We start from the raw sequence: 13,143 nt of genomic DNA on the forward strand, positions 1-13,143 counted from the left end.
CACAAAAAAAAAAAAAAAATGCTTTTGCAGTATCTTTTGCACTAACGGCTCATCCTTGACAACTTTGGGCCAAAAAACTCTAGTTTGCTACTTTTGAGCACAAAGAATTTGTTAGTGGTTTCCTTTATGTCTAGTCTATTATCTTCGTTCTTCAACTTTCTATAAAAATCCCATGGAGCGGGAAAGGTATTTCACCTTAATCATGATTTTGTTGTTGCAAAATGGATGCATGGTGATTCATAAAAATGACCTGTTACTTTTTAGGTATTGTTCATGCTCATGCTGTCATGCACTACACTGGATATTTTATGTAAAAATAACACTATGCTGGATATTTTCTCATACTCAAATGCCTATATACCACGCAGACTTCTCTCTCTCTAATATTGGGGTTGGGGTTGTCTGATTGTGATCAGGATTACTTTGATGTCGTAGATACACCAATGGATTTTGGAACCATATGTAAGAATCTTCAAAATGGTGTCAAGTACCTAAATGGTGAGGATGTATACAAGGATGTACAATATATCTGGGAGAATTGTCTCAAGTATAACAAGAAGGGTGACTATATCGTGTACCTTATGAAAAGAGTGAAGAAGAAGTTTATGAAATACTGGACGGCAGCTGGCTTGAAAAGTGAAATAGTGACCAAAACAAGTGGTATGAGTTTCAAGGTTCTGCTTTTTTCTATATTTCTTCTAGTGATTTTCATCACTTTGCTCATTGTAGCTAGTACACCTTTTATAGAATTTCCTGCTTCTAATGGATAACCAACTGATTAGGATTTAGTGTTTTATTTTTACATGAATCTCCCAAAGTCAAGCAACTTACCCCCACCCCCCTGCGCATCTTTGTTGGCTTATTAATACGTTTTTCTTTTCTTTTCATTTTTTGCAATCACCGAATACATTAGCCTTGAAGATTTTTTCTCATTATTGAGGTAGTGTTCTCAGCTATTATTATTTCTTTTTCCTAATAATCTCAGTCACAATCATTTGATTTTGTTCTTGTAGGACATTCTCACTTTGTGCTTTCAAATGACCATGCTATAAGGCTTAGCCAATGTGATGCTATGTCTGTGGTCAACCATGTGGTATGTGATCTCAAGCAGATGCAACAGAATGATTTTGGTATGATTCACACTCAGTCTCAGGTGCCCCTGCCAAGCTATAGCCAGCCTTATCAGTCACATCAGCCTCAATCTCAGGTGCCCTTATCAGGCTACAGCCTGCCTTGTCAGTTACATCAGCCTCAATATCAGGTGCCCTTACCATGCCATAGCCGGCATCATAAGTCACATCAACCTCAATCTCAGGTGCCCCTACCAGGCTATAGCCAGCCTTATCAGTTGCATCAGCCTCCAGGTGCATGGAGCTTCGAAAACAAAAATAGATAATTGAAATTTACAAGTTTCATGCTGATGGCTGGTGTCTGTATCCATTCAAGGCACTGAATTGGGTCTCATGCTGGTCTATTCAGAAATTTGATATCATATCCTTTTTTGCACTTGCATCTAACATAATAATGCACTCACACTTATTTTTATTTATCATCGATTGATTTAATTGTTGTAGGAAATCCTCACCTTTTGCCTTCTACTGATCATTCTAAGAGGCATAGCAAGGTTGACGCTATTTCTATGGGGAGCCACGCGGTCAGCAGCCAGACACGACCAGATAATCTTGGCACCATCCAAGCACTTTCTCAGGTGTCCCAATATCACCAGCCTTGTCAGTCACATCAGCCTCAGCTGAGCAATACCCAGCCACAGCTTTTCGAGTCACAAGCAGTTGCAGAAATTAATTGTGCAGGTACATAGCCCTGTAAAAACAAAAATAGGATAGATACAACTTTCATATGTTTAGTAGGTCTTTGGGACCCTATACTTCTATTGCTACAGTTTCCTGTCTTTTTGGCCTATGTGATTTCAAATTTCTAGTTGTGTTAACACAATCATGCATGACTTCTTCGTAGACCTTCTTATAATATAGCAATTTTATGAGGAAGAAACAAAATCAAATTCATGAACTTTTTTCATTATCATGGTATTTAGTTTTTTTATTATCATTATTATCAATAGTATTCATTTTGTAGGAAATTCTTACTTGGTGCTTTCCAATAATCAAACTGTGAGGTATAATAAATGTGATATTTTGTCTACAGGGAACCATATTGTTGGCAATCATATGCAGCAGGATAATTTTGGCACCAGCCTGTCCCGATCTCAGATGCCCCTCCCAGGCTTTAGGCAGCCTTGTCAGTCGCATCAACCTCAGCCAAGCACTGACCTACCACCACAACTTTCCCATTCACAGGCTGGTGCAGACAGTAGTTATTCAGGTACGTTGCACCTGAAACAGAAGTAAATGTGAGATAGATGAAAATTCCATGCCTTATGGTAGGTCTTGTTTGTGTTGCAGTTGTTACAGAAGTAGACATGAGGTGGATGAAAGTTTCATGCTTTATAGCCAATGCAAAATTGTCCACCTTTTCTTGAGAAATAAAACTTAGCTGGGTCATAAACTACCTTAATGACTCTAATTGATTATTGATAGTTAGATATCTCTATACATAAGAAAATATATTGATATCCATGTGGCATTTAAGTTGATAAGAAATAAATTGATTATTGGTCAAATTTTCAATGTTTTTATTACTGAATCACAATTAACACAGAGGAATCCAAGGCAGTTGATTTTGAAAATTCATAAAGCATTTTTTTTTTTTGTTTTCTTGAAGTTTGACAAAGAAGATAGAATAAAATTTGATTTTGCAGATATTCTTATATTTGTGAACGTTGTTTTTGTTTCATTCCCTCAAGCTTTAGGTCTTGGTTGGAATGATCCACACTACTATGACTTTTGTGTGTCTGTTCAATCTGCTACCTTCTCTGATGTATCTGCTGAGATCAGCAGTTGATTTGCATGTCATGTGGCATCATTTGCCCTGGTCCATTTCCACATATGGTCTCTAATCTTTCTTCTCGTCCTTGTTTTCAACAAAACATGAAGTGATAAAACATGAAAGTGAACTGTTTTTTCCTCATTTACCTTGATTCTTTTGAACTTAATGTTTGATATGAGATGTTGTGACCTTTGTCGAGGCAACCCCATTCAAGATAAAACTTTAAAGATTATTCAAGAGCTATGATGGATTTGTTATCAGAAGGAAGGGCTTAGATAATAGCAAAGAGGGAAAAAATGGATTCAATGACTTTACTGAGATAAGCTTTGGCAGTCTTCAAACTGTTATATTGAGGTAATTTAAAAAGGAAGACTGTTAGTGTGCCATGTAATTTATAGGATGTGGCGTTCATCTTTGTCAAGATGGAATGGGATATAAAAAGAAACATTTTATAGAATGTTTGAAGGGCTTTTGAGGCTATGTGCATTTGCTTTGGAGCCTTGGCACACCTGCCTTCTGCCACTCTATCAGGGTAGGTGTCATTGGTGGCTAGGGGATAAGTGTGAGCAAACATTGCTGTGTTTGGCAAAATAGAAGGGGATAGACTGGATTGAAATGCTTCCGGTAATTTGAGCGAGGAGGGAGGTCTTGCTGTTTATTAGGGGTATGATGGTTTTGAAGAAATGCATATTCTCTGTTATGAAATTAGTAATGAAGGGGCATTTTGTCCATTAGCCAAAGTTCAGGACAAGGGATGCTTGGTAGTTAGGTTAAGATCCATGGGGTTAAAGTGCAAGTTTGACTCTATTATTTTAATGTAATCATTGATTTGTGAAAGATCTCAGTATCATTTGGAATCAAACATGCAACATAAGGATCTTATTCCTCCTGTCCATGTATATTATTTAACCTCTATTATCTTGCCATTTTTCTTTCAGGACATTCAAAATTAGCTGCTCTTATGGGTCGCTCCATGAGGCAGAAAAAATATGCAACCAGGCATTCGATGGTCTCCATGATGAGTGGCCCTACCCATTCCAAGCAGCAACAACCCCAGCCAAGTTCATGTCATTTATGGCAATCCCAGCAAAGCACCTCCCAGGAACATGTTGGTGTAGATATTGATGGTGCAGGTATGGCAGACCAAAATTTTCATATATACAGAGAGAGCTTCCTTTCTACTTCAATTCCATCCAGTTTATCCATCCCTATCATCAACAGTGTTTCAATCAAGTGTTTGTCTTTACAATTCGGGTTGTGTCTACCATTTGTAGGACATGCGCCACTGCCTACAGTGGATTGTCCCATGGAGCAAAAGGGATATGTGCCTGTGTGTCCAGTGGATCCTGTGGATTGTGCAATGGAGCACAGCGGAGATGTGCCTGGGTGTCCAGTGGGCCCTGTGATTGTCAATCAAAGTGAATTGCATGCCCAACAGCCCCCATTAAGCTGCAACCAACCAAATGTACCACATCAGCCTGAGTCAAGCATTGGGCAGCTCTGGCCATCTCAGCTGCCGACTAGTTTAGATATTTCTAGTCCTGGTATGCTGCTGTGAAGTTCATAATTGTGTAAATGAAATGCTTTTCAGGATTCTGATGCCAGTACTGGACACTATGTTGTCTGTTTTGTCTTCATCGTTGTTTCAAGAAGTTACGAGAATGACTGAAACAATCAATAAAACCAAAAGAATATGTTGTGTTTTTTATAACATCAGGTCTCGGAGACAAGTTTTTATTTCTTTTCTTTAGTTTCCTTCTTTTGGTGTTTCCTCTGTGCATTTCTCTTGTACTAGGATTGCATTCCTCCTCTTTTGACATCTTTTTAAACTCAAGCTCTGTTCAGTTGTTATGGCCATAAAACAGTCTCATAAGAACATAGCTTAGGCTTTATATTTTCCTTTCTCCATGCCTGCATGGTAATTTTTTTATGTAAATCTTGAGAGTGCGTGTGTGTTATAGCCATCTTGTTTGTTGTATTTTAGACATTTACAATGTAGTAATTGGTATTGCCTCTTTATTTTGGTTTTCTTCTATGCAGGACTAGCAAACACTAGCGGGAGGGGCAGGAGAAATACACAGAGGAGCTCTGAGGACCTGTGCACCAGAACACCATTGGTTTCAGGCTGTCGCTCACCTCAGCAGCCCTCAGGGAGTCACAGCCATCCAGACAGCCCAGAGCAGCCAACACAAAAGACAAAGAAGAGGACTCGAGTTAGAGGCCCCACTCTGTGCCGTGACATGTGGGACATGTGTGATGGTGAACAGTTAGCTGTTCCCATCAACACATTGGGGCAGCCTGTTGGTCCTGGAGCATCTAAGCTAAGTACTTTCCTGGGAACTGTTGCGCGGAATGGTGAGATGGCACCCCTTACTTTTGTGGATTGGTTTGCAATGCCAGATGAAAAGAAGGAGAACATGTGGCAGTTTGTCCAGGTATTAATGAATAAAACTTTCGTTCTCGAGTGGCATGTCGACAAGGATGGGGGTAGAAATAGGTCCGAAGTTCATTTTTTACTAACAAAGGAAAAGAAAGAACTTTTTACTTCCTTAAACAATCATTTCTTGGTGTTCATTCATGATTGTTTCTTCTTTTTTATACTTTACAGACAAAATTTGACATTGAGCCCGTGTGCAAAACTTGGGTACTGAGATCCCTCGCATCAAAATGGAGGAATTGGAAAGCAAAATTGAAGTCTGAACATTATTATCCTCATAAAACTGATGAGGAGCGCCTGAATGATCGTGATAGAAGAGTCCTTCCAGAGCAATGGGCAATTCTCATTTCCTATTGGAACTCCGAAGAGGCACAAGTATGTGCAAGCGATGATTGCAAGATCTGTGTTATACCTTTGATATTCTCTCACATAAAAATTGGAAACTTAATTCTTTTATATGAAATTTGTAGTTGCGTAGTGCAAAAAATAAGGCCAACCGGTCGAACCAGAAGAGTACCCACACTGCAGGCTCAAAGAGTTTTGCAAGGATACGTGAGGAAGAGGTAACTTCTACATTGGAAACTTATTACTGCTCTCGTGATGTCTATTTTGACATGCAGACTGCTGTCATTTGAGGATAGAGGACAAAGAAGTCTGATGGAAAGGAGCCAACCAGGGCAGAGCTATACATAAAGACCCGTACTCGTAAGGATGGACAGCCTATGAATAATGTAGCTGCAGAAATAATTGTAGGTTTAATGAACACAACTATGGAAATCCGTTTTTTTTACCTTTATTGTACTTTTTCAAAAAATTTCAAATACCAATAGTTCAAGAAAATTTACATGGGATAGAACTTGGTCTTACTTTTTTTCTGATGTCACGCAATAGCTTTTTAGGGGTGTTTCTTTATCTAGGGTTCAGTGGGGTTAAGTGTTGCTTCTTATGTTATGATTTTCTTTCACTTTTGAAGATGTCGTGTTCTCTTAATTTTCTTTTACATTCTTTTCTTTGCAATATATTTTTTTTCTTTCTTTTATAACTTTTATGATTTGGAACACTGGTTTTCATTCCAGTCAAAACTCCGTGAACAAGAAACTCAGAAACAACAGACTTCAAATGACAGTAATGACTGGGATGATGCTTTCTTCCAAGTTATGGGAGAAGAAAAAAATGGCCATGTGCGCACATATGGGTTGGGTCCTAACCCTTCTGATCTTTGGGGCCAAAAACTTGGCCATATTGAGCTCATCAGGATCGCATCTGAGGCCAAAAAATCAGCTAATGAAGAGGTAAGCAAGATGTTGGGTAAAATGGAGGCCATGGAGAAGAAGTATGCAAGTATGGAAACACAGATAGCTAGGATGGCTTCAAGCATGCAGAATTTCTTTGAGAAGATGGGTGTCGGTGAACCATCTAAAGGCTTGGGTTCAAAACAGGTACCTTTGGTGATGCTGTGAATCTGATAGTAAAATTTTATCTCGGGCTTTGCATGACATTTAGTTGAATGACAAGCTACCTAGTAACTTTAGTGCTCATGATGATTCATTGCAGGCACAAGAACACTCCTCGTCATCAAGTCATGAAGTTCCATCAAATGAGGTGACAAAACTATTTTATCTGCACCCCCTCACCTGGGAAAAACATAAACAAAAGGCCACTGATTGTGTCTCATAGAGGGAAGGAAACGTAATGAATTGCCAGGATTCAGTCATTTTAATAACAGCAAACCTCTGGAGTTTTTGGCACAGTGAAACTTCATAATGTAGGAGTCCTGATGTGTCATTTCGAAAAGAAGATTGATTAATCCAAATCACTCAGGAGTCGGTTGCTATAATCTGCCCAATTTTCTATTGTGAATACTGAACAGTAAAAATATTACCTTCTTTTTGCTGCTTTCTAGAGAGATTGAAGATGGAAGGTCTAACTTTTGAGGTTAGGGAGAAGTATTTACAGAGATCGAAGGTGCTATTTTCTGATGATGTTGGGTGGCAAACATTGTGATGCTGTAGTGAGTGAAATGGGAGTGAAACTAAGAATAGGAGTTCAGTAAATAGTGTAGATATCTAATCTAAGGCGAGGTCAAGAACCCTTGTCATCCCCAACATGAACACCGTCAGCTGATTACAAGTGGCCTCCTTATTTTCTCCATTTTTGCTTCCCTTTTGAGGTAGGGAGAGCTAGGTTATGTAATTGTCCGGTCCATTGCCGTGTCTAATTGGGACTTGTATCTGAAAAGCATGCCGAGTTTCATGTATCAATTATGCAGCATGGTGCTTTCTGTGAACCTCAACAAAGTGCTGAACTAGTTGAATTTCATGTTAAAAATGGAAAAATAGATCATGCCTGCATTTAGTAGTGTGGGATGGGATTGCAGGTGTTGGAACTACATTACAGAAAAAACTGTACAAGAACCAGATTCTGAGAATTCAAAAAGTACCAGATGGAACAATATAATTAATCCATGTATTTTCAGTTCGCCCCAAAAATCACATACAAGTGCATATTTTTTGTATTATCCAGTTAAATTATTTGTTTTTCATGCAGATTGATCGCGGAGAGATGTGATGCTCAATGGACTTCACCAGCTTCTGGAACCATAAGCAAGTTACTAGTCATGTATATTGTGTGTGGCTGAAATGGCTAGCTAGACATGCATTTTGTAATTAACGAAGGAGCATTAAACATATTTTGATGGCATATGAGATTGTAGGAGAGTGAGAGCTAATTCCAGTGAACTCTAGCTGTGTCTTGAAATAAAGATGCATGGATGATCAATGATGGTGTGTTGCTGGCACAACTGATCATGCAAGGTTGTGGTAGGTTTTCTTTGTTGCTTCTCTCTGGGCATGCCCTATTTCATGTTTCCTCCATGATATATTTGAATTTTAATCAATTGAAAAGCTTGAACTCACTCTTTAGCTAATATTCTGTATTTCATGTTTTTCAATAGAATATGAAATTGGTAAGAGAGCGATACTCCGACTTAGTAGTGGCCTATATTTTTACAATATTTTAATAATTGTGATTTTCCTTAATTTGAATGTAAAATACATTTGTTGAATATTCTTGCTATCTGATTCAAACAAAGCAGAAAACTGAAGCAATTGAGATCATGATGAAATTGAAGGGCAGGAACCAAAATGGAAATTCTCTAATTATAGGTTAGCTTAATGTTGATACTCTTTATTGTTGTGATTAAGGTAATGTTTAAGAATATGTTACAAGTTATTTTTGTTTTTTAAAGTATTTTTTAATTGAAATTATATGAAAATAATATTTTTTATTTTAAAAAAATTATTTTTAATATTAGCATGTTAAAGCGATTTAAAAATATAAAAAAAATAATTTTAAATAATTTTTTTAAAAAAAAATATGAAATGCAATTTTAATTGCAAAAATAAATAGCCTGTAAAAAAGCAATCCCAAAGTAATGATGGCAATAGTGTAGTTTGTGATTGGTAAAGAGAATTTGTTTGAAATTATATTTTTTTAAAATGTAAGTTTTTATTTGTTTTTGGATTGTTTTAATATATTAATATTAAAGAAAAAAATTATTTTAATATATTTTTAAATAAAAAATAATAGTTGTTAAAATACCTTTTTCAACTTTAAAGTAATGTGGTTAATGTCTTGAGATAAAATAGTTAAAATAAAAATGATATATTTTCTAATTTTATTTATTTTAAATGGATAAAATTCATACCAAAATTAATTCATAAGCAAATTTATTTTACTTATTTGTATTTATTTTTTTAATCAAATATATTTTTATATTTATTTTTTTGTCATAGTACATTAATCAAATATAAAATATATTATATTCTTCCACTCAACTAAATATGTTATATTCTTCCATTCAATTCCATTGCATTGGATGTGGTATGTTAAATATATGTGCATGCCATTGAAAAATTAAAGAGAAAAGGCCCGAAACTTGATTTCTATTTTTTTTATAAAAAAAAACCAACAACTTTTTTCTTATAATTTCATGAAAATACTATTTAGTTCTTACGATGAAATCCTTTTTACAATAAGGTATTTGCATGATTACTTTTAATCATCTCATAGCCTTTTTTTAGTAGTAGTGCTTGTATTGTAATAAATCATTATAATTTTAATAATCCATTATATTATAATGTTTATAATTTAATAAAAAGAACAGAACTAGAGGTATAGACAGAATCCTATTTAATAATAAAGATATACAAGTTGGTATTCAAGATAAAGTTAAGAGTCACAAAAATAAATTTGTTCTTATAAAAAAGAAGTAGGGTTTGTTAATGCAAAATCAAAAAGATAAATTTGATATTATTGAATATTTACAAGGAAATTATTGAAAAAAGAAAAAAATAACTGTCTTCAATTTCTATTTCCCCAAAAACTATCTTAATAAGAAATTTATTATAAATTAAATCTCTGTAAATTAATATAATTGAGACCATATAAATTTATTAATTAATCAATATATTATTTAAACTTCAAATTTAAATCAAGATCGAACAAATATTATCTAAAAGGAATCATTTTTTTCTGGAGTAAAGGAGCCATATAAATAAAAATAAAAGTAGAGTGGTCACATAAGAAAATATCAAAAATAGAGGGATGAAATAAATACACTAATCCATAAATAAATAGTAGTCCTGTCTTTCTCTTAACAACAAACAAACGAACGACGCATCGCTTAGGTCTCTCTCTGCAAGCGCGAAACTGTTACCGTTAGGGTTTACTGATTTTGATTTCTTAGAAGATGAAGAAGCGAAAGAGAGCGAGGAAGAAAGGAAAAGCAGCGAAGCCAAAAGCCGAAGCTGCGGTGAGCGGTGGCGAGGGTTCTGCCGATGAAGAACAAACACTAATCAATTTAATCACTCTAAGCAGGGAAGATCATAATGATGATCATGATGTTGATGATCATGATGATGATAATCAATCTCCAATGGAGGTTAATACACCTTCTTCCACCGGAACCGACCAGCCATTGCATCTTGCAAGTATTAATCCTGATGGTTCTATCGATAAGGCTGCTGCCACGGCAGCATCAGGAGGAGGAGTAGGAGGAGTAAAGGGTGTTGGGCGTGTGAAGGTTAAGCTAAAAAGTTCGAAGATTTTGGAGTCTCGGAGTGATACAGATAGGAGTAGCCCAGTGCAGAACTTGGGGTTGGAGAAACAAGTTGAGGATAGTGGGAATTCGGTTGTTCCTGAAATTAAGATGTATGTTTCGAGGAGACCTGGGGGTATAAAGATTAAGTCTTCTTCGTCAACTCAGGTGATGGGGGGAGGAGGAAGAGGAGGAGGTTCGAGCAGTGGTGATGTGGTGGTGGTGGAGGATGAGGATGAGGATGAGGAGGGTTTGCCAAACAAGGAATTGGAGACGCCACATAAGGAGAATCGATATGATAAGAAAGAATTGGATTCTGCCTTATTGGTATGTTGGGAGTTTGTCTTTAGTTGTTGTTTTTGTTTGTGTGTAATTGTTTATCCTATTTGTAGGTTATTAAGAAGGTGATGAAAATGGATGCAGCCGAACCCTTTAACGTTCCTGTCAATCCTGATGCTCTTGGAATACCTGTAAGTTGGTATCTTGATTATTATGGCGCGATGCTTTGTTGTTTTATGTTTGTTATGGAGTAGAGAGTTCTCATGTTAAGGACTCGATTTTGTGAAGATTAAGTTCCTATGCTGCTCAGCTATGGGTGTTATAGAGGAATGGTCTGAATGGATATCTTAGTTGACATTGCATGCAAAGACATTGAAGAGGTGTTGCAAGGTTTTCCTGAGAATTGAAACTATGTATTATCCTCCATCTTCTATATACATCCATACTGTCTAATAAGATTGTTTTTGAAAAATAAAAATCCACTGAGCTCTTTTTGTTCTGTATTGCTTGATATGTCCATATATATCTATGATATCAAAATGACTTTCCTCTTTTACAGGATTATTTTGATATCATAGATACACCAATGGACTTTGGAACAATCTGCAGCAATCTTGAGAAAGGTGACAAGTACATGAATTCAAAGGATGTCTACAAGGATGTTCAATACATTTGGTACAACTGTTTTAAGTATAACAGCAAAGGTGACTATATCTTGGATCTTATGAAGCGTGTTAAGAAGAATTTTATGAAGTATTGGACAACAGCTGGGTTATACACTGAACTATCCAAAGGAAGTAATGGTGAGGATCTTATGGTTTTGTTCTTTCCAATCAATTCATTTTTATTTTTCTTCATCATGTTGAGTCACGAGTGTACTTAACCCTTTTGCTCTCATACTTTCTGTTAACAATGCATGGCAACTCTACTGCCCTGTTTGTTTTTGTGTTTCTTGAAAAAAATTGAAAATTCGAAAAAAAATTTCTTTACTTCAAATTAATATTTTTTTGGTGTTTTTAGATTATTTTGATGCGTTGATGTCAAAAATAATTTTTAAAAAATAAAGACATTATTTTGATACATTTTCGAGTGAAAAGCACTTTGAAAAACAAGTATAACCACACTCTGTCTTCTACATCATGTGAACACTAATGTGGTGTTTCTTTGGTTGGTTTTTTAAGCTGTTAGCTGGCCATCAGACAAATTGAGTTTTTTGATTTCCTAACTTGCTCCATTGAAGAAAAAAAATATCACCCCAAAAATAGGAGTTTTTGTTCTGTATAAGTCAATTATTTCCTGGTTTCTTTTGTTTTCTCCCTTTTCCAGATTATCTGTTGTATTCTTTTAGGGTTGTAGAGCAATGAAGCTTATATCTTTCTTTTGGCATGATAGTTCAAGACCATTATGGTGTTGCACTTCGTGCATGTATATTTGTAATATGACAAGTCATCTTATTTAAAATTTAGCAATATATCACCTATCAGTATTCTGACAACAGTTAGCTTGGTGACACACATCTATAATTATTTCTTGCTGATGATTAATGGATGAATGGGTGGCAAAGTTCCAATATTCAATGTATTTTAGAGCAGTCAATGAGTGCTTAGAAAGCACTGAGTTACCTTTTTAGATGATTTCTGTGTGGTATAATTTGTAACTAGCATCACTTGTCATGGTAGGTGCTAAGATGGTACAGCTCATCATTGTAATTGATCCAGACAAACATTTCTTTTTATTGTTTAGTATACCAGATCTAGTTTATTCCAGAAAATGTAGATTTCAAAGTGTTTTCACATGTTCATAGCAGAGATTGCATTGGCAATCGCTACACCTACTGCTGGGTTAAACTGGAAGTACCCAATTAGAAACCTAGGATTAGGGTTATTAATTCTGTTTCATGAAAGGGTGCATTTTGCTGTAAGTTAAAGTCCCATAGATATTCACTGTATCAATTTGTAATTAAGAAAATATGTTTATCTGAGTTATACTTTATACTGACAGCTGAAATAGTTGATCAATATTCTTGTTTTCTGGTTCGTGCATGTTGGCTATTTTAGGCAACATGTGTTGCTGCTTAAAATATGGAACTCTCTTGTATTTAGGCTCCATATGCCAATGGTGATCCGAACACTATTTGTTTCCTTTATGGTAGGTGCTGAAGGTGTTCATGGTGAGGATGTTGCAGCTTCTAGTCTTGCACATAATAAAATTGTACCACCAAAGAAGTCAAAAAAGCGTCATGGGTATGTTTCTGCAGGATAAGTTTCTTTTTTCTGTTCTTGCATATAATTTTTGTTATATTACTTCCTAGAAGTTGAGTATCCAAATTTTAGATGTCCATAAGGACCAATGGTAAAGTAGCAGCATAAGTTCAACAGACAAGAATTAGTAAACTAATGAAATGGAAGACAGTCACCTGTCCCCC

The 13,143-nt window shown here is 35.9% G+C and overlaps 2 protein-coding genes across 9 annotated transcripts in view; both read left to right on the top strand.

Moving 5' to 3' along the window:
- Positions 1–8,267, top strand: part of LOC105128395 (bromodomain testis-specific protein-like) — a 10,321-nt gene extending 2,054 nt beyond the window's left edge. For 3 of the 7 annotated variants that reach the window (XM_011030034.1, XM_011030038.1, XM_011030039.1), the window contains 12 exons: positions 417–660; positions 1,014–1,364; positions 1,575–1,811; positions 2,164–2,340; positions 3,843–4,037; positions 4,179–4,448; positions 4,945–5,339; positions 5,513–5,716; positions 5,812–5,904; positions 5,983–6,090; positions 6,418–6,780; positions 6,896–7,856. In XM_011030034.1, coding sequence (XP_011028336.1) covers positions 417–660; positions 1,014–1,364; positions 1,575–1,811; positions 2,164–2,340; positions 3,843–4,037; positions 4,179–4,448; positions 4,945–5,339; positions 5,513–5,716; positions 5,812–5,904; positions 5,983–6,090; positions 6,418–6,780; positions 6,896–7,018 — 2,760 coding nt within the window. In that variant the 3' untranslated portion in view covers positions 7,019–7,856. Of the gene's footprint in view, positions 1–50; positions 69–416; positions 661–1,013; positions 1,365–1,574; positions 1,812–2,163; positions 2,341–3,842; positions 4,038–4,178; positions 4,449–4,944; positions 5,340–5,512; positions 5,717–5,811; positions 5,905–5,982; positions 6,091–6,417; positions 6,787–6,895; positions 7,857–7,888 lie in introns of those variants that run through there. The other 4 variants (XM_011030035.1, XM_011030040.1, XM_011030036.1 and 1 more) reach the window with 4 other exon arrangements.
- A 1,719-nt stretch (positions 8,268–9,986) lies between these two features.
- Positions 9,987–13,143, top strand: part of LOC105128396 (DNA-binding bromodomain-containing protein) — a 6,726-nt gene continuing 3,569 nt past the window's right edge. Inside the window, exons 1-4 of one of the 2 annotated variants that reach the window (XM_011030042.1) lie at positions 9,987–10,766; positions 10,832–10,909; positions 11,278–11,521; positions 12,871–12,961. In XM_011030042.1, coding sequence (XP_011028344.1) covers positions 10,092–10,766; positions 10,832–10,909; positions 11,278–11,521; positions 12,871–12,961 — 1,088 coding nt within the window. In that variant the 5' untranslated portion in view covers positions 9,987–10,091. The remainder of the gene's footprint in view (positions 10,767–10,831; positions 10,910–11,277; positions 11,522–12,870; positions 12,962–13,143) is intronic. The other variant, XM_011030041.1, reaches the window with a different exon arrangement.

This window comes from Populus euphratica, unplaced genomic scaffold (assembly GCF_000495115.2).
Source record: "Populus euphratica unplaced genomic scaffold, PopEup_1.0 scaffold14.1, whole genome shotgun sequence".
Lineage (NCBI taxonomy): Eukaryota > Viridiplantae > Streptophyta > Magnoliopsida > Malpighiales > Salicaceae > Populus > Populus euphratica.